Source organism: Heloderma suspectum, chromosome 1 (assembly GCF_057233095.1).
Source record: "Heloderma suspectum isolate Gila_16-S chromosome 1, 16-S_ref, whole genome shotgun sequence".
NCBI classification, from domain to species: Eukaryota; Metazoa; Chordata; class Lepidosauria; order Squamata; family Helodermatidae; genus Heloderma; species Heloderma suspectum.
Window position 1 is genome coordinate 388751627 of NC_139458.1, and position 26743 is coordinate 388778369.

At 43.9% G+C, this 26743-nt stretch overlaps 1 protein-coding gene across 1 annotated transcript; it reads right to left on the reverse strand.

Annotated features, from left to right (window-relative positions):
- Window positions 1–10103: 10103 nt before the first annotated feature.
- PCARE (photoreceptor cilium actin regulator) lies at window positions 10104–25692 on the reverse strand. The gene is made up of 2 exons (XM_084828606.1): window positions 21929–25692; window positions 10104–10233 (listed from the first exon to the last, which is right to left on the reverse strand). The coding sequence occupies exons 1-2, from the start codon at window positions 25690–25692 to the stop codon at window positions 10104–10106; spliced, it is 3894 nt and encodes a 1297-aa protein (XP_084684732.1).
- Window positions 25693–26743: the final 1051 nt, after the last annotated feature.

The window sequence follows — 26743 nt, forward strand, 5'->3', positions numbered from 1 at the left end:
ATGGGGTAGGGCAGGTGGCTGGTTTGTGCCAGTTTTTAGGATTTATCACACAATCCTATGCACATTAACTCAGAAGTCAGTCCCACTATGTTCAATTGTCAATTGGGCTTTCACCCAGGTAAGCGTGCATAGGACTGCAGCCTTAGCTGCCTTCCCAAGATCTCTGTAAATTTAATTCGAAATAAACACCCATTGGATTGCACTGTCATTAATTTCTACAGTAAGCAGAATTGCCAAATGCAACCTGCTCAGTCAGCGACACTTTTTGGTACAAGCTTGGCATGTACCTGGGCAAACAAACTCTGGTTTGGAAGGGAAACAGGAAAAAACCAGTTGGGGGGAGAGGAGAAAGAAGGTGTGTATGTGTGTGTGTGTGTGTGGTTCAATCCAGCTGGGTGTGTGGACGTTTCTGTTGTGGGATGGGAGAGATATAACGAAGGAGCTTAGGAAAGGCTAATGCATAATGCTGGGGTGTTAAGGGAGTGTGCAAGGGGGCTGTTTAGTGTTTAAATGAGAAGGGATCTGTCCATGAGGGCTAAGTTGAGAGGGTAAAGCTTCCATAGACTATCATATTTTGAAAACCTAAAATGTGAGTGAGTGAAAAACATTTTAACACCCCTGCATTTTTTATCAGATGTCCAATTGAAATACCACTGCCTTACTCTCAGCTCCCAGTTGAAGGCTGTATATCTTACAAGGTTGTACAACCTTAGAAGGGGGCGTGGCAGTGAGGGTGTGTGGCTGTGATTGTCATGAAGGGACCCTGCACTTCTGAATTTGCCACTACACTACTCTTGGAAAGTGCTATCATATCCCCCCTTCAGTCTTCTCTTCTCAAGGCTAAATATTACCGTTCCTTCCATCTTTCCTTGTAGGACTTAGTTTCTAGTCCCCTGATCATCTTTGTTGCCCTTCTCTGAGCCCATTCCAATTGATCTGAATCCTTCTTCAGGAGTGGTGTCCAAACCCAGACACAGTATCCAAGGTGAGGGCTGACTAGCACAGAGTAGAATGGAACTATCCCTTCATGTGATTTTGAAAATGTACTTCCATTGATGCAACCTTGTTGCAGAGCATTTGATGCTCCTAGATGTTAAAGCTTCTCCCCTACCTCCTCTTGAACATCAGCCTCTGAGGACTCTTGAATTTCAGACTGCCTCTCGCTGAAACAGCTGCTTTGCTGGGCTAAATACCTCCCTCAAGAAGAGATGTCTCAGACTGCCTGGGCATCCCAGTAGTTGCTCTCCTATGATATTTTCTGGAAATGAACCCCCTTCTCCCTTGTGCCCCATTGATTTGCCCCATAAGGACACCATCACTTTTTTCAGCCTGCAATGGGACAGTGAGAGGTCTTATCGGTGGGCGACGTCCATGCACTCACTGGGCAAAACACGCAGGTGAGTAGTGAAAAAGGCTACATCACATCAAACTGGAAGCTCTGTGCCTTATGCTAACGTAACAGGTGGTTAGCTGTGCCCCTGCTAGACATCTGACCCCATCCCTGGATGTCCCACATCCAGAGCCTTGCCCAGGAAGGAGGGCATCAGTGGATGGGGGTCAAGTGACTGCCCTTTGAAGTCATCATGATCCCATGGACCAATAGGATGAGGGTGTAGGCCCCTGCCACACATATGGGGAACTAGAAGTGACCATGCAGGGCTCATTTCCAAACCCATGTCCAGAAGTCCTACCCTGGGAGAAGGGATCACCTGATGAGGTCATGTGACCTGTCAACAAACTCATCATGCCACAAACTCATCATGGGCCATTCACACTGGTAATGTTGCGTAGATCACCCTTTACAGCTGCAATCTATGTAACATTCCCTTCCTGGAAATACCCAAGCTGCCATTGTTGCACAAAATGGTAACTTGGGGAAGGAGCAGGCGGCCTGCTGGACGCTTGCAGACTGCGCACCATCGTGGATGGGTCCAGTGAGCATCATACAGTTCATGAATGGGGGTCTGAGCTGGGGGGAGTCCGTTGGACTCCACCCCCATATTGGGTGCCCATGACATCCCTAGGGAGATGTCATCCATCTGGGAAGTGAACTGCCCAGAAAGCTTCGGCTATGGGGCGGTATAGAAATATAATAAATGAAATGAAATGAAGTGTGTGTGGGGGGAGGTGTTGCTTGAACCCTGCCAGTCCCAGAATCACAAGGGAAGAAGCATTCCTTAGGTACACTGGCTTTTTGTGGCGTAACGCCCCCGCCCCCGCCAATGCATAGTATTGGGCTGTTAATGTTGGTATAAGAAAGCACCTTCAAACCATATGCTTTCACCCAGGAATTTTTTGGGGGAAAAAACCCATAAAGGAAAGGGAGAGATGGCTAACTGTCACATTATGAGGATAGCCATTCCAGATTTCATACATGCTCATGGAAATCCACCAGAAGAGCGCAGAGGGGCAATTGAACCCCTGGGGATAAGCCACAGTCTTCAGATGCCCAGCTTTCATTTTTATTTTTTTTAAAGCAAGTCTATAGCCCTTGTAGAACACAAGATATGAGGCAAAATGTGAAGCTGCTATTCTGGCTATTCATTTTGTGAGAAACTAGCTGGCTCCCATCTTTTAGTGTTTTTAGCTAATGCATGAAGTCACAGCAATGGTTGGTGTGTTCAGACTTTTGGGGGGTCTTTCCTGTTAGGAAATAATTGCAGCCTCATAAAAAGCAATTTAGGGAGCAATCCTATGGCCGCTAGGCAGCGGCTAGACGGCCATAGTATATGTTGTTTTCTGGGAACCAACCTCGGAGCCCACACTCCGAGGTTGGTTGACAGAGAACTGACCTCTCCCCACTTCTGCACTGCCTCGGAGGCAGCGTGGAATAGCCCTGTCCTCCGCACTCGCAAGAGGAGTGCAGAGCAGCTGGAAAGGGGTGTGGCTGGGGGTGTTCTGGGGAGAGGAGAGCGTAGCTGCTTGTACAACACATCCTATGTGTCGTACAGCAGCCTCCTTCCCCGCTCTGTGCTCCCATGGCTAGACAGCTGCAATTGGCTGTCTAGCCGAAGAAGCAGGGAAGGAGAAGTGTGGCGGGAATGATCCCCTCTGTGCTTCTTCCCCTGCCCTGCTTTGGATAGGCGGTCGTATCCAAGTTCGGAGGTGGCCGCCTATCTAGATAGGATTGCTCCCTTAGAAATCTAGGAATAGCTTGTAGCTGGGTTTGGACAGTAGCGTGTCCAAACAACAACAACAAAAAGATAGCAGCAAAGACAGAAGTCCATGAGCTCTCTAACTCAGGTTCTTGTTAATATTTTTTCTGAGTTTATAAACATTTAAAAATTACCTTGACTGTGTGTGCAGATAAAGTTCATCATTATTATACCCATATTGCAGGAGGCAGGGCTATAGCTGAAAAAGTGTGGGTTACACAAGTCCTGCAAAGTAGTCCAATGTTGCTATTCTTCTTTTGCGGAGACTGTGTGCGTTAGAGTTGTTGTTGTTGTTGTTGTTCAGTCATTCAGTCGTGTCCGACTTTTCGTGACCCCATGGACCATAGCACACCAGGCCTTCCTGTCCTGCGCTCTCTCCCGGAGTGTGCTCAAGTCCATATTCATTGCATCGGTGATGCTATCTAGCCATCTCATCCTCTGCTGTCCCCTTCTCCTTTTCCCTTCAATCTTTCCCAGCATCAGGGTCTTTTCCAGGGAGTTTTCTGTTCGTATTAGGTGGCCAAAATATTTGAGCTTCAGCTTCAGGATCTGTCATTCCAATGAGCTCTCAGGGTTGATTTCCTTTAGGATTGACTGATTTGACCTCCTTGCAGTCCAGGGGACTTGTAAGAGTCTTCTCCAGCACCACAGTTTGAAAGCATCGATTCTTCGGCGCTCAGCCTTCCTTATAGTCCAGCTCTCACAGCCATATGTTGCTACTGGGAAAACCATAGCTTTGATTATACGAACTTTTGTCAGCAAGGTGATGTCTCTGCTTCTTACTATGCTGTCTAGGTTTGCCATAGCTTTCCTCCCAAGGAGCAAGCGTCTTTTAATTTCATGGCTACAGTCTCTGTCTGCAGTGATCTTGGAGCCCAAGAAAATTAAATCTGTCACTGCTTCCATTTCTTCCCCTTCCATATGCCAGGAAGTGATGGGGCCAGATGCCATGATCTTAGTTTTTTTAATGTTGAGTTTCAAACCAGCTTTTGCGCTCTCCACTTTCACCCTCAACAAGAGGCTCTTGAGATCCTCTTCGCTTTCTGCCATCAGGGTGGTATCGTCTGCGTATCTGAGGTTGTTGATAATTCTCCCGGCAATCTTAATTCCGACCTCTGATTCATTCAACCTGGCGTTTCTCATGATGTACTCTGCATATAAGTTAAATAAGCAGGGCGACAATATACAGCCTTGTCGTACTCCTTTCCCAATTTTGAACCAATCGGTTGTTCCATGTCCGGTTCTTACTGTTGCTTCTTGACCCTCGTACAGGTTTCTCAGGAGACAGGTAAGGTGGTCTGGTACTCCCATCTCTTGAAGAATTTGCCACAGTCTGTTGTGATCCACATAATCAATGGCTTTAATGTAGTCAATGAAGCAGAAATAGACATTTTTCTGGAATTCTCTTGCTTTCTCCATGATGCAGCGAATGTTGGCGATTTGATCTCTAGTTCCTCTGCCTCTTCGAAACCCAGCTTGTACTTCCGGTAGTTCTCGGTTCACGTACTGCTGAAGCCTAGCTTGTGGGATTTTGAGCATAACCTTGCTGGCATGTGAAATGAGCAAAATTGTGCGGTAGTTTGAACACTCTTTGGCATTGCCCTTCTTTGGAATTGGAATGTAAACTGACCTTTTCCAGTCTTGTGGCCACTGCTGAGTGTTCGAAATGTGTTGGCATATTGAGTGCAGTACTTTAACAGTATCATCTTTTAGGATTTTAAATAGGTCAGCTGGAATACTGTCATCTCCACTAGCTTTGTTGTTAGTAATGCTTCCTAAGGCCCACTTGACTTCACTTTCTAGGATGTCTGGCTCCAGTTCAGTGACCGCACTATCATGGCTATCAGGGACATTCAGATCTTTCCTGTATAGTTCTTCTGTGTATTCTTGCCACCTCTTCTTAATCTCATCTGCTTCTGTTAGGTCCCTGCCTTCCTTGTCCTTTATCATGCCCGTCTTTGCACAAAACGTTCCCTTGAGATCTCTGATTTTCTTGAAGAGATCTCTAGTCTTTCTCATTCTATTGTTTTCCTCGATTTCTTTGCATTGTTCATTTAAGAAGGCCTTCTTGTCTCTCCTTGCTATTATCTGGAAATCTGCATTCAGTTGGGTATATCTTCCCCTTTCTCCCTTGCTTTTCGCTTCCCTTCTTTCCTCAGCTACTTGTAAAGCCTCATCAGACAGCCACTTGGCTTTCTTGCATTTCTTTTTCTTTGGGGTGGATTGAGTTGCTGCCTCCTGAACAACGTCACAGACCTCTGCCCATAGTTCCTCAGGCACTCTATCAGGTCTAATCCCTTAAATCTATTCCTCACCTCCACTGTGTATTCATCAGGGATATAATTGAGGTCATACCTGAATGGTTTAGTGGTTTCCCCTACATTCTTCAATTTAAGCCGAAATTTTGCAACAAGAAGCTCAGGGTCTGAGCCACAGTCAGCTCCAGGTCTTGTTTTTCCTGACTGTATAGAGCTTCTCCATCTTTGGCTGCAAAGGATATAATCAATCTGATTTCGATATTGACCATCTGGTGATATCCATGTGTAGAGTCGCCTCTTGTGCTGTTGGAAAAGAGTGTTTGCTATGATCAGCGTGTTCTCTTGGCAAAACTCTATTAGCCTTTGTCCTGCTTCATTCTGTACACCAAGGCCATGCTTGCCTGTTATCCCGGTGAGTTCTTGACTTCCTACTTTAGCATTCCAATCCCCTATGATGAAAAGGACATCTTTTTTTGGTGTTAGTTCTAGAAGGTGTTGTAGGTCTTCATAGAACCGATCAACCTCAGCTTCTTCGGCCTCAGTGGTTGGGGCGTAGACTTGAATTACTGTGATGTTGAATGGTTTGCCTTGGATTCGTACTGAGATCATTCTATCATTTTTGAAATTGTACCCCAGTACTGCTTTTCCCACCCTTTTATTGATTATGAGTGCTACTCCATTTCTTCTAAGGGATTCTTGTCCACAGTAGTAGATATAATGGTCATCTGAATTAAATTCGCCCATGCTTGTCCATTTTAGTTCACTGATTTCCAAGATGTCGATGTTCAATCTTGCCATCTCATGTTTGACCATCTCCAGCTTACCTTGATTCATTGATCTTACATTCCAGGTTCCTAAACAATATTGTTCTTTGCAGCATCAGATTTTCTTTTCACCACCAGACACATCCACAGCTGAGTGTCCTTTCAGCTTTGGCCCAGCCGCTTCACTTTTTCTGGCTCTACGTGGAAATTCCCTCTGCTCTTCCCTAGTGGTATATTGGACACCTTCCGACCTGAGGGGCTCATCTTCCAGCGTCATCTCTTTTAGCCTTGTGATACGTTCCATGGGGTTTTCTTGGCAAGAATACTGGAGTGGGTTGCCATTTCCTTCTCCAGTGGACCACATTTTGTCAGAACTCTCTGCCATGACCTGTCCGTCTTGGGTGGCCCTGCACGGCATAGCTTATGGCTTCACTGAGTTACGCAAGCCCCTTCGCCACAACAAGGCAATGATCCATGAGGGGGGTGCGTTAGAGTAGCGCATGACAATTCTGCAGTGTAGTCCAGTGTTGTTGGATTTTTAGGGAAATACAGATGGGGCTATGAAATTGATTGTACCAGCAGTGCAATTTATTAAGGGTTAGAATGGGTTAGAAAATAAATGCAAATCAGCTCCTTCCCCTTCCCCTACATTGCTCCTTGTCTCATAAATGTCCCAGTTCTCCCCTAAAACTTAAATATTGGGTACAGAATGAGCCAACATAAATAACCACAGTGTACTACATGGTAAGAGTATTCCACAATGCTGTTGCTTGGTCATCTTTATTAGTGCAAACATGGTCCCGCCCCCGCCCCCGCTCCACCATACATTCTTAATTAAAGGCTTCCTTTTAATTCCCACATGACTGGGTGGCATTTCAATAAATGTTATTGGATGACCATCCAGTCATGTGGGAATTGTGATCATGCTTTATCAGATCAAGCATGCTCATTTGAGGAAATATATATGCAAGACAAGGAGATTCCCATCCATTGTAATTGTCTCATATTTCCACTTTCCTGAGGCATGTTACATAGGATGTCCAGATGCAAAAAAGGATAGGGCTGTTGTACCTTTAATAACTGTGTGTTTTACTGCAGAGGGGGGGTGGGGAAGCAGAAACGCTGAGGGCAAAGACCATTTGGTTGATTTAGATTCTCAGCACTGAGATTTCATGTTGTTCAGGGTTAAGCAGTGCACATAGTCTCGGTGCCAACACAACTGTTTTTTCAGGTAAAGCCTTGAGCAGATGACAGGCTGTATGAAGTCCTTGCTTTGTGTCTGGGTCAACCGTAATTCCTGGCTGGAAAGCTGATACCATTTGAACTTTCTTGCAAGGTAGTGAAATGTGATGCAAAGCGTATGGGCAACTTCACTGCACATTCTAGCTTCCTGCTAGGTTACTGCCTGTGCATATCAACTAAGCCAGTTAGCCGTGCAAAGTGGACCTGCTGATCCTAATCCAAGTGTAACCCATTGGCTGAGACCATTCTAGTAGCGACAGTGGGTGTTCAGCAACATGTTTTTGAAAGGGCAGTATAAAAAAATTAAAAATAAAATCATGTTTAAAAACAAAGTTGTCTTAATAGCTTGGATCCCCGTTCTTTTCCACCTGCACGAGCATTGCCTGGGCAGAGTTCCACTCAGAATGCTCCCACCAGCAGAAAAGGGAGGGGGGGGATCTTTGTCAATTCCCCCACCATTTGCAGGCTCCGGCACCACTTCCCCACTGTCCTGGGGGGTCCCTCCAATCCTCTGGAGTAGGTGGGGGTTGGGGACTGTGGACTGCAAGGGGAGCAAGGAATCGACAAAGATCACTTCCTCACCTGTTACATCAGTGGAAATGCTCTGCTGGTTTGGAAGCCTTCTGCAGTCATTCATGGAAGGACAACCATGGATCTCACCCATAGAGTGCTGCTAATTCTTTGAATGTTAGGTTTGACAATGGATAATTTTTAAGGGCGTGCATTCCTTTAATCTGAAAGAAAAAAAAATAAATACAAAAAAGCCCCATTTGTATTGAATTTGATGTCTGCTGTTCACATGACCTGCTAACATATGCTCAGAAAGATGGTTACTATAACTCTGGGTGTACTGCTTTCCAGGTCTGTTTGCTGATTTCATAAACAGACGGTTATCCCATTGACAGGGAATTTAGGAAACTCAGCAGCAAAGCTAGCAGCATTAAATAAACCAGATGGATGTGTGGGCAACAGCCCTGCTGTTCCTTAAAGTGTGGGCCTGTGGAGCCACACTATGCTGAACACTGGGGAGAGGGTCTCACTATATCAGCTTTGAAAACTGAGTTACACATTTTATGCCATTAATTTCAATGCTAGATTAACTGTAATGATTCCTTGGGAGAAAACCACCCGAGTTCAAATGCAATCTAAAACTTTGCAACTTAAAAAAAGGAGAATTTATTCCATTGCAGGTTTTCCCACAGTGGGTAAAAAAAACAATAAACAAATAGGGTTTTTTTAATAAATATCAAATGATTAATCTTCACAAATATACAGACTTTGAGCAGAATGGAAGAGGTATTTACAAAAATATACATAACTGTAGAATGTAAAATAATTGTGCAGAAATGTCAAAAAGCTAGAAACCAATATACTCTTATAAAACAGATTGGTACCAGAAATGGGGAGTGTATGCGATAACATAATTATTCTCTAAAAATATATATCTTTGATACAACTATGGCCTGCCTATACCCTCATGTTTATCCTTTTACTTTAAGTCAGCCTTCCCCAACCTGGCACCCTCCAGATGTGTTGGACTACAAGTCCCATCAGCCCCAACCAGAATGGCTGTGCGGGCTCGGAAAGATGGCTGTTGTAGTCCAACACATCTGGAGGGTGCCAGGATGGGAAATTCTGTTTTAAGCCACATATCTTTAAAAAATAATAATGCAGCAATGAGGAAATGGAATCAGTGCGATTATATGGTGGCTAAGGTTACATCTTCTGAAAAACCAGACCTTGAAAAGAGAGCCGTGTCTAATAGTTATTAAATTTAATTGATATTATTTTGCATTGGCTACTTGATTTTTATTCCCTTACATGCCACTGAGCCTATAGCAAAAACAATGCAAAACTAACATTGAGAGCCAGTTAGAAATATACCGGGATGCCACCTAGTTTTATAGTATGTCTGTACTGGCCAAAAATGGGTGTTGCCACCAGGCGCAGGATGTGCTCTGGGTTTACTATTCTAACTAGGCATGTCTGGACACAACTCTCGTTACCATACCCTGTGCTATACCCACTTTCATTTGGAGGCAGTAGGCATTGCTGATGTTGGGAAACAAGAGTCCATACTGTTGCAGAAACAAAGGGATTCCTCTGGTCCGTTTCATTACTGCTCTTGGAAGAGTGATCCATCATGCATCTGTTTCGTATTAGGCATGAAAGAATGGGAACTGTGCTGGTGTGCAGACATGTTTTAAGCTCCCAGGTTCAATTTTTAAAACATTGATAGTGAAACCTCCCTTTATAACAAAGGATTGTTTTTTCAAACATTTTAGTGCATACTTCGCTACTGATTTTTCTACAGTCTATCAGATGATACTGTCTTGGACTAAATACTCTGAAGGTTTTTTTCCTCTGTGATATGTGGCTTTGCTCATTGCTCGAGTCAACTGCAACCATTCCCTCTGTAGATACTTCCTTGCACATGCTGTCTGGGCTCACAATAGTCTGGATTGCAAACGTTGGTCTTTGGATGCTGGTGGGTCTCCTACTTTTTGAGTGGGGACTTGGCCCAGATATCTTTCAGAATCTTCTAAAGATCAGGATTCCTTCCAAAGGCCTGCAATATATTTCTACCCAATATCTATCCTTCTTTTGCCTGGCTAGTAAAGCAAAACCATAACAGAATCTTAGTACTGAGTCAGATCTTCCATCTCTCATCCTTATCATCTCCATCATTCCTTATGGAGTCCTTGACCAATGATGTAGAGTTCAGGGTGAGAAAATGACTTGCCTGCTCCTTTGCCCTCAGTGAAACAAGTGCTATTCCAACAGTCCCCCTCCTTCTGAGGGCTATCTTCCTTGCTGCAGAGAGAAAAGATGCATAAGGCAAAAGTCTAATGAAGTATGACCTTTTAAAAATAAAATTGTAAATAGAACATATTAACACAGGAAAGAAAGGCCACCAGCCATTTTGAAAAGCCAGAAGGCAGTGGAGTCAATTACCAACTGCACCCCATCAGCCACACATTGTATATACAAATGCAAATCTACATTTGAGCTGCTACAGCTCAGGGATTCTAACTCCAAAATCTCTCAAAGTGGTCAGTATAGCTGCACAAAGACCTGGTCAAAGGCAATCAAGTAAAGGCCAATCTACACTGACATTTTATCTCAATACAGTAATGTCTGTGTTACTCATGTCATACCCGATACACCCCCCAACCCATTGTCCTGATGCTATATCTCCCTCAATATTCCATTTCCCCCCAGTTTTATGACTGCAGTTTCCATGTGCTACTGACTTATGTGTGTTCCAGTCTAGCAGTATTATAACTTTTCCTGGTGGGAGAGGCTTCAAGGCTGTGGAACCTGTTCTGCAACATTTTCCCTACCTTCTGCTTTCGCCTCTGGTGGGGGAAAGGATGTGCAGACAGGGAATCCATCGATTGTCCATTTCCTCTCCTTCTATGACTGGGGTGATTGGTTAAGCCTTTATAATTTGGGGGTGGGCGTGGCTATTTTTCAGTGCGCCTCTACACATGTGCAGCTGTGGATAACCACAGAACCTTTATTTTAAAATCTGCATACCTGCACAGCTACGTCTTTTAAAAAATTATTTTAAGCAACCTGAAACGACCTCTCACTTCTCCTGCAATTACAACACCATGCATTTGTATGTGTCACTTGAATCATGTTATAAACGCAGGAGACACTATGCTGTATTCATTAACATGTGAGCAGAGAGCAGTGATTGCTTGTGGGGAAAAAATACAGTGCTGTGTCAGAAACAAAAGGGGCTCCAGTGCAGATTCTACCTAATATTCTTATTTTAGAAGTGATGAATACTGAGGTTAAGAGAAAAGAAATTAGTACAAGGCCAGCTATGGAAGATATATTTTTAAACCTTTAATGTTAATTGCTGTAGTTAAACTCATGAGTCTCAGAATCTCTTCTGGATCTACTGCAAATCACCTATAGATCTAGCAGTAGATCCTGATCTTCCTTCTGCTCACCCTTGGTGAAAAGTACATGCAAATAAAGTGAATGTGCATCAACTGGGATATTTTCCACAATGTCTTTTGTTAGTCATGTGAAGGGCCAGGAAGCTGTGCAGGGCAAGGAAGTCACAACCCTATGAACAGTCCTTGGAAATCCTGGCCAGCACTGCTAGGTTTCAGAGATGTCACCAGATGTTGCTCATAGACTTTCAAGTTACAACTGAGATTTTCAGAATGCTGAATGAATTCTCTGATTTCTTTGAAGCTGTGCAGAGTTGAAGGGTGTCTCTACACGAGTGATTTATTGCATGCTCATGATTGGTCACTCATGGAATTTTGTGGGCCCATTACATGACAGCATCAACCTCCAGGATACCTCGTGCACATTTTCCCCTTTATCACGCTTTCAACATGATCAGAGGTAAACTAGTAATAAAAGTTAATGGTGCCATATTGGCATTGTGTAATGCTGGATTAGCACCATGAACTTGCTGAGGAAAGACTTTCCTTGATTCAAAGCACGTGTCTCTCAATCGCCAATTGGAGGGAGAAGAGAGTAGAATGGCTCCTTGCATCGAAGGGAGACAGATCTGATCCCCCACCCACCAAGCTCAGAATCAATGTCTTCTGTTGATTCAGAGCACCCCATTAAGTTCAGTGGGGCTTACTCCCAAGTAAGTGTGCCAAGGGTTGCAGACTTGCAGCATGATCTTATTTCTACTCAGAAGTAAGTCCCATTGATTTCAATGGGGCTTACTCCCAAGTAAGTGTGCCTAGGGCTGTGAGGAAACAGTACAGCACAAGTTAAGGGAGGAAAGCAAGACTCCTCCCCCCTCCTTTGCACACATGCCAGGGAGGGTGGGAGGTGTTCCCTCAGTTCAAACCATGTGTCTGCCATGGAAAGGAGCCCATCCTAATCCCACAAAGAAAGCAAAAGCAGAAAGCCTGGAAAGGATGCAGGCCGCTTTGCTTAATGTAGAGACACCCATAAAAGACACAGCCCTAGTTAGACCTGGTAAACCCTATCATCCGCCAAGGGGCTTGTGTCTTTCTTAGAAACTTACTATCTCCCAGCTTCAGTTCACCATATGACCTACTTTGCAGGGTTGTTGTGAGAGTAAAGACTATGGAAGACGGCAAAATAGTCTTTTGCAAAATTATAAGACCATAACATGAGCTGTGCTGGATTAGGCCAAAGCCCTATGTAGTCCAGCATTCTGTTCACACACTGGCCAAGCAGGAGATCAATGAAATTGTATCCTCCCATTCACGTTCCCCAAAAACTGGCATACAGATGCATACTGCCTCCGCTACCACAGGTAATATATAGCCACTGTGACTAGTAGCCATTGATAGCCTTATCCTCCATGAATCTGTCTAATCCCCTTTTGAAGCTGCCCAAGTTGGTGGCCATCACTACATCTTGTGCTAGGGAATTCCACAGTTTGACTAGAATCATAGAATAGTAGGGTTGGAAGGACCCTATAAGACCATCGAGTCCAACCTCCTGCTCAGTGCAGGAATCCAAGTCAGAACATCCCTGACAGATGGCTGTCCAGCCTCATCTTGAATACCTCCAGCATGGGAGAGCCCACTAGGGTTCCATTGTCGTATTGTATTTGGTTCCATTGTTCCATTGTAATTGGTTCCATTGTCGTATTGCTCTAACAGTCAGGAAGTTTTTCCTGATGTTCAGCCGGAATCTGGCTTCCTGTAATTTGAGCCCATTATTCCATGTCCTGCATTCTGGGATGATCAAGAAGAGATCCTGGCCTTGTGACAACCTTTCAAGTACTTGAAGAGTGCTATCATATTTCCCCTTAGTCTTCTCTTCTCAAGGCTAAACATGCCCAGTTCTTTCAGTGTTTCAGACTATGTGTTGTGTAAAGGAGTACTTCCTTTTATCTGTCCTGAATCCACCCCCCCCCAAACACCCCTTCAGCTTCATAACAGAACCTCAGATAATCTTATGAGAGAGGGAGAAAAAGGTCTCCCTATACGCTTTCTCCACATCGTGCCTAATTGTACACAGCTCTATCATGTCCCCTTTTACATGCTTTTTTTTTTTTTTTTAATAAATGGAAAAGTCCAGAAGTGTACATAGGTAAGTTCCAACCATATTTTTATCTGGTTGCACTCCTAAGAATGCACATGGATTAAGTTGCTCTTTCATACTAGTTCAGAGTGCTGATGGTATGATGATTCCACACCAGGAGGAAATCAAGGCTGATTGCTATGGGACATTCTTTTTCCTTCTCCAGGCAGGAATACCCAGAGAAGCCACATGAAAAAGTCAAAGGCCCACATAATATTTTCTGCATGCCAAAGGCTGTTTTGTACTTATGTTTCTCAAACAGCAACCTAGTGTGGCACATAGAAAACTACTTTTGGAATTTCAAAAGCAGTTTGTGATATGGAATGGGGCACTGTTCAAAGAAAGATACAAAAAATCCCAGTGGGCAGGGACAAACCCTTGAGCATACCTAAAGTAGCTTTAGAATCCCAGCCATTGTGTCGCACTGCAAATCCACATGGATTTCACTGGGAAGATCAATGCCAGAGACTAAATTCCTGCCTCCTGATCACAACTATATATCACATATGTTCCTACACAGGTACATGTTTTATCAGAATTTGCCTTCAGATCTAGTCAACAGGATACGTTAGCTCCTCTAGGACATGCCTTTTAGTTATGCTGCTCTGTAAAATGCTCACGTACATTGATGACAATCTTATATAGTATAACAAATATAGTATATCTGACTATTTTATTGAATTAAGTCATTGCTAGAATGGTTAAAAAAAGAGGAATTTTGGTATATGCAACAGTTTTTTAGGCCCCAGAAGAGAAAAATATAAAAAAGAGGATTTGGTAGAAACAACAGAGCACAAATATATAGAGAGATGTAGCTATAAAAAAAAAAATCTGTACCCGATTTTTGTGAATGTCCTTCATCTTACTCTCATTTACTTTTTTAGTTTTGCATTCTATTTTTATTTAGCTTGTGAGTCAATTTTATAAAAGCATCATTAATGTAAAAATATTATGGAGTGTTTAATACACCAGAGCATGTCTATACCTGTCTACTTAGAAGTAAGTCGTATTGAATTCTGGGGGGTTTACTCCCAGATAAGTGAGCATAGGATTGCAGCTTTAAGCATTTAAAAATAAAGTAATTAAAATATAGGGGGAAGTACTGATATTTGCAACGCTAAAGTAGGAAGTCAAGAAATCACCGGGATAACAGGCAAGCATGGCCTTGGTGTACAAAATGAAGCAGGACAAAGGCTAATAGAGTTTTGCCAAAAGAACATGCTGATCATAGCAAACACTCTTTTCCAACAGCACAAGAGATGACTCTATACATGGACATCACCAGATGGTCAATATCGAAATCAGATTGATTATGTCCTTTGCAGCCAAAGATGGAGAAGCTCTATACAGTCAGTAAAAACAAGACCTGGAGCTGACTGTGGCTCAGATCATGAGCTTCTTGTTGCAAAATTTCAGCTTAAATTGAAGAACGTAGGGAAAACCACTAAACCATTCAGGTATGACCTAAATCATATCCCTGATGAATACACAGTGGAGGTGAGGAATAGATTTCAGGGATTAGACCTGATAGACAGAGTGTCTGAGGAACTATGGACGGAGGTCTGTAACATTGTTCAGGAGGCAGCAACGAAATCCATCCCAAAGAAAAAGAAATGCAAGAAAGCCAAGTGGCTGTCTGATGAGGTTTTACAAGTAGCTGAGGAAAGAAGGGAAGCGAAAAGCAAGGGAGAAAGGGGAAGATATATCCAACTGAATGCAGAGTTCCAGAGAATAGCAAGGAGAGACAGGAAGGCCTTCTTAAATGAACAATGCAAAGAAATCGAGGAAAACAACAGAATGGGAAAGACTAGAGATCTCTTCAAGAAAATTGGAGATCTCAAGGGAACGTTTTGTGCAAAGACGGGCATGATAAAGGACAAAGAAGGCAGGGACCTAACAGAAGCAGATGAGATTAAGAAGAGGTGGCAAGAATACACAGAAGAACTAAACAGGAAAGATCTTAATGTCCCTGATAGCCATGATAGTGCGGTCACTGAACTTGAGCCGGACATCCTAGAAAGTGAAGTCAAGTGGGCCTTAGGAAGCATTACTAACAACAAAGCTAGTGGAGATGACAGTATTCCAGCTGACCTATTTAAAATCCTAAAAGATGATGCTGTTAAAGTGCTGCACTCAATATGCCAACAAATGTGGAACACTCAACAATGGCCGCAAGACTGGAAAAGGTCAGTTTACATTCCAATTCCAAAGAAGGGCAACACCAAAGAGTGTTCAAACTACCGCACAATTGCGCTCATTTCACATGCCAGCAAGGTGATGCTCAAAATCCTACAAGCTAGGCTTCAGCAGTATGCGAACCGAGAACTGCCAGAAGTACAAGCTGGGTTTCGAAGAGGCAGAGGAACTAGAGATCAAATCACCAACATTCGCTGCATCATGGAGAAAGCAAGAGAATTCCAGAAAAACTTCTATTTCTGCTACATTGACTACGCTAAAGCCTTTGATTGTGTGGATCACAACAAACTGTTAGGAGTGCACGAAAGCCACTTACCTGGTCTCGCAGCTTGTTCGCGGTGGGGGGGAGGCGCTTCGCTGCTCCCCCCGAAGTTCAGGCCGGGGGGGGGGAGGCTTCCTGCCTCGCCCGGCCGAAATTCAGGCCGGGGAGGAGGCGCCTCGCCTCGCCCGGCCGCGAAATAAAAAGTTAAAAAAAAAAAACGCCCCCGTGATAGGCTACGTGACGATTAACGTAGCCTATCACGGCTAGATCTGCAAAGTCAGCCGTGATAGGCTACGTTAATCGTCACGTAGCCTATCACGGGTGACTTAAAAAAAAAAAGCGCCTACGCAAATGGCGGCCCCCATAGGGAGCCGCCATTCGCGTTCCTTATTTGGTCGCTGTAGTCTACGTAAATCTTTACGTAGACTACAGCGACCAAATAAGGAACGTGAATGGCGGCTCCCTATGGGGGCCGCCATTAGCCGTACGGGCTTTTTTTTTTTTTTAAAGTCACCCGTGATAGGCTACGTGACGATTTACGTAGCCTATCACGGCTGACTTTGCAAATCTAGCCGTGATAGACTACGTTAATCGTCACGTAGCCTATCACGGGGACTTTTTTTTTTTTACTTTTCTTGGAATGGCGGCGGCGGCAGCCGGTCGAAAGACCGGCTGCTGCCCCCACCCCTGACGAAGACCTGACGAACCGCCGCTGGGACCTGCTGCCGGGAGGGACATTCGGGAAAGGTAAGTCCCGTCCCGGGGGGGGTGGGTGGGGTGCGGAGAATTTCTCCCAGAAACTACTTCGGGGGGCCGAACACATTGGCACTCTGCCCCCCGAAGTTTCGGGGAGAAATTCTCCCCCATCCCTACAAACTGTGGCAAATTCTTAAAGTGATGGGAGTACCAGACCACCTTACCTGTCTCCTGAGAAACCTGTACGAGGGTCAAGAAGCAACAGTAAGAACCAGACATGGAACAACCGATTGGTTCAAAATTGGGAAAGGAGTACGACAAGGCTGCATATTGTCACCCTGCTTATTTAACTTATATGCAGAGTACATCATGAGAAATGCCAGGTTGGATGAATCAGAGGTCGGAATTAAGACTGCTGGGAGAATTATCAACAACCTCTGATATGCAGACGATACCACCCTAATGGCAGAAAGCGAAGAGGATCTCAAGAGCCTCTTGTTGAGGGTGAAAGTGGAGAGTGCAAAAGCTGGTTTGAAACTCAACATTAAAAAAACGAAGATCATGGCATCTGGCCCCATCACTTCCTGGCATATAGAAGGGGAAGAAATGGAAGCAGTGACAGATTTTACTTTCTTGGGCTCCAAGATCACCGCAGACGGTGACTGTAGCCATGAAATTAAAAGACGCTTGCTCCTTGGGAGGAAAGCTATGGCAAACCTAGACAGCATAGTAAGAAGCAGAGACATCACCTTGCCGACAAAGGTCCGTCTAATCAAAGCTATGGTTTTCCCAGTAGTAATGTATGGCTGTGAGAGCTGGACTATAAGGAAGGCTGAGCGCCGAAGAATCGATGCTTTCGAACTATGGTGCTGGAGAAGTCTCTTACGAGTCCCCTGGACTGCAAGGAGGTGAAATCAGTCCATACTAAAGGAATTCAACCCTGAGTGCTCATTGGAAGGACAGATGCTGAAGCTGAAGCTCAAATATTTTGGCCACCTAATGCAAAGAGAAAACTCTCTGGAAAAGACCCTGATGCTGGGAAAGACTGAAGGCAAAAGGAGAATGGGACGGCAGAGGATGAGATGGCTAGATAGTATCACCGATGCAATGAATATGAACTTGAGCACACTCCGGGAGAGAGCGGAGGACAGGAAGGCCTGGCGTGCTATGGTCCATGGGGTCACGAAGAGTCGGACACGACTGAACGACTGAACAACAACAACTGATATGAGGTCCCGATAGAATACAAATCTATCCCAACTCTGGAAGGATTCAGATCCAAGCCTTTGCTTTGGGTCTGAGGCATTCAACCAAATCCATGGCCTTGAGTTGAGTGGAATATTTGAACACTATTTCATATAATTTCTTATCACAGCTGTTACCCCATGCGAAGGCATTTAATCTGATATCCATCATTGGACTAAAATAAACTTTCCCCCCCTATTACACATGCACAAATCCTATTATGGATTAGCATGATTTGTATGAACCAATAATTTGTGCTGTGAAAATGTGCCCCTTGGGGCTGATTCCCAGCCAAAGGCTAGGCTTTGAACAGCGAAGTAACTCATCCTCCCAGTAAAAATGACCAGATGGTTGCTGGTTCCCATAGCTTAAAACACCTTGGGTACTTATGAAGCTAGAACAGACGCCAGAGCTCTAACTGGGGGCAGTGACACATTTCTGTCCTGAGACTGCAGAGTTTGAAGGAAGAGCAAACGCACAGAAACCTGATAGTGGGCCTGTTTACATAACCAGTTATTCTGGGATAATAACCCCTAAATTTGCTTCAGTCTCACATTTGTTTACATGCTGAAAGGCTGGATCTAAAGCTGGAGAGAGCTGGTTAAAAATAAAAACAAAACAAATTATGACAAGACCAGAGGCTCTTAACTAGCCTCTCGTTCTTCCCAGAATAAGTGGCTGTGTAATAAAATAGCAGGGATGCTCTCTCTGCTGGGCTGAAGGATTAGACTCTCACTGACAGCTTAACTAAATGTTACAAGACTGGTGTAGAAACAGCAGTCTTGTGTCTCCTTCTCTTTCCCTGGAACACCAGTAAAACAGAATGCATGATGTGATACCATTGCATTACAACTTTGTCCTCGCTCAGCATCATTGGCTGTCATTTGCAGGTGAAAGAAAATCACAATGCAGTGTTATCACCTCACACACGTCTTAGTATTAGACATTACTGGAGGAAAGAGATGCAGAAATGTTACTTTTGTCTAGTTAAGCCCTGAGAGACAGTGGCCAAATACTGGCAACTATTTACCAAGTGGTAACTCACCATCATGTGCATGTAGTCACCTGGGAAATGGAATGTATTGTCCTGCCAAGCAGTGAGAAGTTTATCATGTCTGATACATTGGGCATCTGTACAGCAGCCTAAAATCCTGCATTTAAAATGGGGCTTTCTGCTTCCGTTTTAAATGCAGGATCACAACGACTCCCTTTTTCATGTGCTTCCTTTCCCCCTCCTCCCCGTATCTGAGTCTTCCATTATCTTTCATTGATCTTGCTCCTCTTCTTGCTGCTTTTCCTCTTTTCACAGAGGAAACTGAAGCGGAACACAATGGGGTAATTTGATAGCTCATTATCTGTGATCTATTTAAAAATGGAACAAAGGGCATTTAGTACAGGCGATGCCATGGCGTCATGTAAACAGCCAGCAAATTTCCATGAGGGAGCTATCTCAATTGCAGGATAAAAGCTCTGTTTGAATAAAGCCATTGTGGTAAAATTCTCCTCATCACTTGGGAGGGAGTGGCTGAAATATCTATGGGTATGTTAGTTACATTTCAAGTTAATAAAGCCAAGATAACAAGGCCTCAACCCTGTTTGCATATACAGGCCCTTAAACTTACAGTTACTTCCCACATTGGAATATAAGGACACCAGAGCATTCTCATGTTTGTAAACGTTTTGGCAAAATGCTCAGTGCATGGAGTTTATAACTACTGGCACATGTGCAAACTGAAGGGATGCTCTTGAGTTCTCGCACTTCACATGTCCTCGTGAGCTAGTTTTATAAACAGTTAATCTTATCAGTAACTCACAGAAACACACCCATCCTTCAAACTCCAATGTGAGAAGTAGCCCATGGGCTAAAAACATTTGGTGGTGATTTAGTACATAAATTACATTCACAGGGGACAACTTCCCACACTATCACTTTAGTGCCAAATTGGAAAGCTGAGCCTCCTTTATTTATGTATTTATTAGGGGCATAATCCTATGCACATTTAGACAGGAAAAAGTCCTACAACTCCCAGCATTCCCCAGCCAGCCATGTTTCTGTCTAAATATGCATAGGAATGTGTCCTAAATGTCTAACCCAGTGCCTGAACATAGTAATGGGCTGGATGAGGGCCAATAAACTGAAACTGAATCCTGGCAAGATGGAAACCCTGTGGATAAGTTCCCGAGTCTGGGAGATAGGCACATTGCCTGTTATGGATGGGGTTGCACTCCCTCTGAAAGATCAGGTCTGTAGTTTGGGGGTACTCCTAGCTCCATCATTGCCGCTGGAAGCCCAAGTGGCCGTGGCGGCTCAGAGTGCCTTTTACCAGCTTTGGCTGGTTTGTCAACTATGGTCTCTCCTGGACAGGGATAGCTTGGCCACAGTGGTACAGGCGCTAGTAACCTCAAGACTGGATTACTGCAAGGTGCTCTATATGTGGGGCTGCCCTTAAGGCTGCTCCAGAAGCTGGAGTTAGTGCAGAATGCAGGAGCTCAGCTGTTGCTGGGAGCTGCCCCTTTCCAGGATGTAACTCCGTTGCTGCACTGGCTGCCTATTTGCTACCGGACCAGCTTTAAGGTTTTAGTACTAGTGTACAAAGCCCTAAACAACTTGGGACCAGGATACCTGAGAGAGTACCTTCTCTCTTACCAACCTGCCCGGTCATCAGAGGGCATGCTCCTGGTGGTTCCACATGGACCTATGGCCCGATTGGAGTCCACCGGAGAAGAGCCTTCAGTGTGGCAGTCCCCTTTCTTTGGAACTCCCTGCCCCTGGAGGTCAGGCAGGTACCAACATCGCGTTATTTCCGGCACCTCCTGAAAACAGCACTGTTCCAGGGGGCAGTCCTTAACTGACCAGTCACGGTTTTTATTGGCATTGTGTTTTTAAACAAGTATAATTTTAATGTGGTGTTTTTAATCTTTTTATTCTTTTACTGTTTTCTTCCTTGTGTTCACCGCTCCAAAATCTATTCTAGATATAGAGCAGTATATAAATATTGTAAGTAAGTAAGTAAGTAAATAAATAACCCACCCTTCATCATAAAGAATTCCAGGGCAGCAGCATACAGTACTAAAAGTACAATACAATAAAACAATGGAGTACAACCCATCAGCTTCCTTGGAACAATGAAACTAAAAGGCAACAAGTCCTTAAAACTACCAAGCAGAACTGAGGTAATGAAACCTATCTCAAAGGCCTGGTCAAATAGGAATGTTTTGACCTGGCCCTAGAAAGATTGGAAGTGAGCATGACTTCTCCACCTTTGATCATTTATTTGTTACATCAGCATCCCCCCTCCCCCCTCCTGCCACTCCACCCCAAGAAGTTCAGAGAGGCTTTTAGCTTCACCATCTCTTTGTGAAATAGGACATCTGGGGCCACCCAGACAGCTTTACAGGTGAGTAGGGATTTGGAATCCCAGGTTTTCCACACCCAACACTGACTCTCAGTATAATACTGAGTGGAAAACTAAGCAGCATGGCTAGTGCTGATGCTGGGCTGATTCTCCATCTCTGGTGTGAGCTGCCAGGAATGTGGGGAATGAGGGCAGTAGCTGCAACACTTGAGTGAGTACCATCAAAACCAGATACACCCTAAGAGTACTGCTTTAACCACACTTTGCACATCCTTACTCACATGAGTGCTGCTTGTGAGCAAGACAGGGATATCAGTGTGGTAAGGCAATGTGGTTACTTTGCAGAATATACATCTAAATGCAATGTAAAGGCTTTGAAAAGAATGAGTTGTGTCCTGTGTTAGTTCTACTTAAAGTAGACCCATTGAAATGAATGAGACTTACGTTAGACCAGTGGAGGCTGGTGGCTCGAATTTCAATGGGGCTGTGAATCCATTCTGGGTTTTAGTCAGAACCAGCCAGAACTTTAAAGGAACTATCCAAGGGGCTGAAGCTATTTTGGGGATAGTTCTCAGAACCTTGGATAGCTCCTTTAGAGTTCTTACTGGTTCTGGCTGAAACTCACAGCCCCACCAAAATCGGAGCCCCCAGCCCCTACTGCATTAGAATAACATCGGCTGCAACCTCTTGAGTACAACTCGTTTCTTACCTTGTTTGGCTAAGCACAGGCTCGCTGCTAGCTGCAGCAAACAATGGTAGCAGAAGTGGGAATCCTGGCCTGCGGTCAGAGAAGCTCCTCCTTACAAAAGGTTGGGGATTGGCAGTTCCGAAGGCCACCCTTCTCTGTTGGTCCCCATAGTGCCTGAGCTGCGTGCTGTTTCTTCGTGCAAATGCCAAAACTTCAGGATGGCCCACAACGGCCTCTGTTCCAGAGCTGTTAGGTGGCAACACTGGCTTGGCTTCAAATAAAGAGGAAGTGGCTGGACAAAATATGGACTGTGCGTTGCTGACAATCTTTGGGGAGGCAACTTGCTGTTCATCCCCAGAATCCAAGTGGTTTTGTAATCCTTTGTGCAACCGGGAAGGGGATGTGGGTGGGGATGGGGTCACTGAGAAAGGAGATGGGCTTGCTTCTCTGCGGTGGGTTGGTGGACTGGACACCTTACGGCGGGTTGGTGGGCTCTGTTGTTTGCGTGTCATTGGTGGGCTAGATAGGTTTTGTTGAATTGGTGGGGAAGACAACTTCCTTTGTGTTGGAGGGCTTGATGCTCTGGGGTTAGCTGGAGGACTAGGCTGCCAATGGGTACTGGGGAAAGAAGCTTGATTAATATGTCTGTGGTGCAGTGGTGGGCTTGGGAGCCTTTTATCACAGGGAGGTGATGAAGGTGGTGTTCTCGCTGGGGACACTCGCCTGACAAAACCTGTGGTTTTCTCATTTTTCCAGAGTGAATCAGGAGAGCTTTGCTTTTGAGCTAAAGCAGGAGGTGCACCACATTCTTTGTTTCCTGGATAATTTCCATTGTCTTCTGACATTTCTTTAGGATTTTGAAGAGATATTATTTTATGGGACTGCTTATACAGATCTGCAGTTTCTTCCATTTCATGGTCCCTTTGGGATGCTAACAGAATCTCTTGGTGGTAGTCAGATAAAAGGGCAGAATTCAACTCCAGAGGATATTTTATAGGTGTGGAGTCCACTCCATCAGTTCTTGATGCTTTGTTGGCAATCAGGTTGGGACTGTTGAGGTTTTTACTTGGTAACAAGTCAATAGAACATAGGGAAGCTTTCATTCGTTGAGAAATTTTCTTAGTGTTGCCATTTCCATGTCTCTTGGCAGTATTTTCAGCATTTTCTGAATAGTTTTCTTCTATCCTTGCACCTTCTGAAGATTCAGTTGAATCAGGTGAGATGTCCATTAACATTTCAGGAGGCGGTGGGGGCAGGTTCTCCAAGTCATCATAATCTGTATTCTCATTTGTGTCACTTCCACTTGCAAGTACTGGTGAACCAATGGTACCAAAAGTACAGTTTGCTGGGCTGATGTCTTGACAACTTACGTCTCCTAATGGCGAAACTCTATGTTTGTGATTTAAAGGCACAAGCCCTCTAGGAAGGGGAAGACTGGGAGTAATGCTTGGAAGTCCAAATTTTCGGATACATTTTATTGGGCCCAGAGTTCTTAAACTTGTAGGTTTCAGAACACTTTCAGCAGGGCTGAAGGTTTCAATTAACTTTTTAACAGATTTACGAGGTGGAGCGCAACCAATGCTGTTCAGTTTCTGTATCCCAGGAGGCTCATTTTCTTTCCTAGATGTCAGGTCCTTTGAGGATGTGGTGGTTGTGACAGCCTTTTTACATTTCCTTTCATTAGGTTGTTGTCTGATAGCATTTTGATCATGCTTAAACACAGGGACCTTATCTTGATTAGGCAATATGCTGAAGTTCTTAGTGAGAGATGCTTTCAGTTTATTAATTGAAGATCTATGAGTAACATGCTCACCATCTTGCAAGTTAGATGGTTCTTTGGGGTTCAGGGTTACCAAATTATAATTTGTTTCCTTGTTTCCCTTAAGTGTGTAAAACATTTCCAGCCTTTTGTTGAGTCCTTTTTGAGTCCTTTGAAGTTCTAGAAGAGTTGGGTCCTCGTTGTGACTTTTGAGAGACTCCTCAGACCTAGATCTTTTCTGTTTAGCTTGACTCTTCTGGCTTCCATTTGCTGTACTAGGTCGTCGTGATCCTTTTCCATTTTCATCTTCCATCCATTCCTTCTTTCCAGATTTAGCGGGGACAAATTTGATCTTTTCACTAATGGCATCTTTCATCTTGAGTATAATCTCATTCTCTGGACTGTCTATCCGTTTGGTGGAAGGCCTCCGCTTACTGTCCGTTGCTGCAGGTAGAGATGTTGGTCTTTTAGGTAAAGCATTGTTTCCTTTTTCAGACAGACTTATATTGTCACCTTCTTCCTCAGACAAGCTATTATCATCATCACTGTCTTCATATGTGGAAGAAGCATGGATAGATTCACACTCTTTGAAGCAATCACCCTCATGAGTGACATCACAGTGCACAGAGTTAGGGGAAGGAGTTTTGATGATGCTTTCATGTTGGAGAAGGGTGGTTCCATTTTCTGGTACTACCTGTGAAGATGGCATTACATCCTTGGTTGGTGCAGGTGGGTAAAATATATCTTTAAATCGTCTTTCTAGTGCACAGTCATGGGACCTGGAGGTAGCAAATACTGAGGTACATGGCCACTGGTTTTCTCCTGATATCCTGGTCTCATTTAGGGATGAATGACCATGTGAACAGGAATAAACATTTGCTAGTATTCCCTGTTTATCGATTAAATTCAAGTCTTTGACTGATTCAGTGTCAATACCTATTCCACTGTCTTCAGAATAAAGAGTCATGTCATCAGGGTGAGGATGAGAGGATCTGACTGCAGATGCTTCAAGGAGTTTTATCGTCCTCAGCACGCGTTCATCAAAACCTTGCTTTGCTTTCAGTTTGTCTTCTAAGTTGCTACCTGCAGACTGTAAAAAGCTGCAAGACTCCTGGAGCACATCAGAAGTTAAGGAGGCCACAGTTCCATTTAACAGCTGCATTTTGTTGACTGTGTACTGTAGCAACTGTTGTAAGAGATCCGGCTGCTCGTTTGGGTTCTCTTTGCCAGCTGGCCAAGCCAGGTTCCCTCCCACTTCTTTGACTAGATCTTCTCCATCTTGGGCAATTTCTTCTAAAAGATCGTTTATTTCATCAAAACGAAGAAGTAAAAAGCTTACCATTTGCTGCATAATTAGCTGTGTTTCAGTGGCCTGATAGGCCATGCACAAGATAACCTCATATTTGGAAAGGTTGGGGTTTAGATAGGCATAAGCATTTTGATGGGCCTTAACCAGCAGATCTGGGAAATCTACCTTTTTCTCAGCCTCACATATGGATGGACTGGATTTTTGTTTAGTTTTGTAATGCCGGCCTTGTTTTCCCTGTCTGCTGTTCTTTTGTTTTTTCCCTTTCTTTGGGTTTTGCTTTTCATGGATTTCATTTTTGTCTTCCAAAGTAACATCATTTCTTCCCAATGCATAAGAGTTTTGCCCTTTGACCTTAATATCCTCTGCAACATATTTGTTGGGCTCCATCAGTTCAGATACGGCTATTTCAGTCTCTGAGACTGTCCTTTCAATTTCCTTCTCTTCCAGGTCAAGCTCATGTAGTGAAGGATCCTCAGATGAGGAACGGAAATTAACATTTTTGTCCTCATCTGATGAATTTTCAAAGAACTGATCTTTAACTTGAGTCTCTCCCTGACCAAAGACTTCAGTATCATAAGAAGAGGAGCTTTTGATCAGCTGTGGAAGTGAGAAACCTTCATCCCCCTGATCAACTGGCAGGATACCCTTATTCAGTGACTTTGTTCCCCGTTTCGCATGGTGGTTAGCAATATCACTGTGTGAAGGAGTACAGCCCATTGTGCTCCCTTTTCCTAGCTTACTGCTGAGAAATATTCAATTGATCAAGTAAGGAATAAAAAGGAATGAAAACTTACAAGTTTAGTGGGTGTTCAGATCTGAAGTTTTTGAGGAAGGTTCCACCCTGAATAGCCCTAGTTTTGTAGATTGCCTTGTTAGTCCTTATAAACTTCCAGCTTTCTTGGTGCATCTCTTAACAAAAGTGCACAGTGCATTCTTCCTTTTAACAGTTTCCCCTTTCAATGCAGCTAGCAATACTAAAGGTCTGTTGCATTCAGACTGAGCTAGTAGATTAAGAGTGCTTGTGTATCTTGCTGCTGCCTTGACAGATGTCAACCAGAAATAAGATTTTAAGCTCATTAGGCTAAGTAGCCCTCAGCTAGTTTGTTGCATTTGTAACAGGACTTTCTTGTTACACTCTGCATTTTACTAATTAACTTTGTATGTATTGCAATACATTTTCCCACTATACCTGATTTCTCAGCTACACTTGGCACTGTGAATATCCAAAGGAAGAGGCAGTTCTAAGTCAGTTCTTCGAAGAAATACTGTTTGAATGGCAAAATGTCAATGTACAGACAACTGCAAGGACAAAACATGACCTTGGATAGATAATACTGATCAGGAAGATAGCACAACACACAGACTCAAAAGAGGTTAGAGATGGAAAAGCCTATTAGGGTATCCAGCCCAGAGTTCCTCAGCCTTTTCTGACCTACAACGTCAAAGCAGTTTGGTTTTCCTTCTGACATATCACGTGTGTGCACTTGAGGACTTTCTCCAACAAGGCTTTGAGTTGCTTCAGCTAACCTTCCTTTTAACCTACAATGCTACGTTGCACAATAATAATTTTAAAAAGTTAAATAATTATCCAGCATCAGCATTTATATATACACTTGTTCTCTTTTGCTTCTACTTTGATTTCTTCAAGTGTTTACATGTAATGTACAAGACCTCCTGTAGCAGGTCTTGCATGGCCTATGAATTATTCACCAGGGTTATGTTTCTCAGCATTGCAATTGCGCTTGGTAATCTTCTCTGTGTCAAAAGG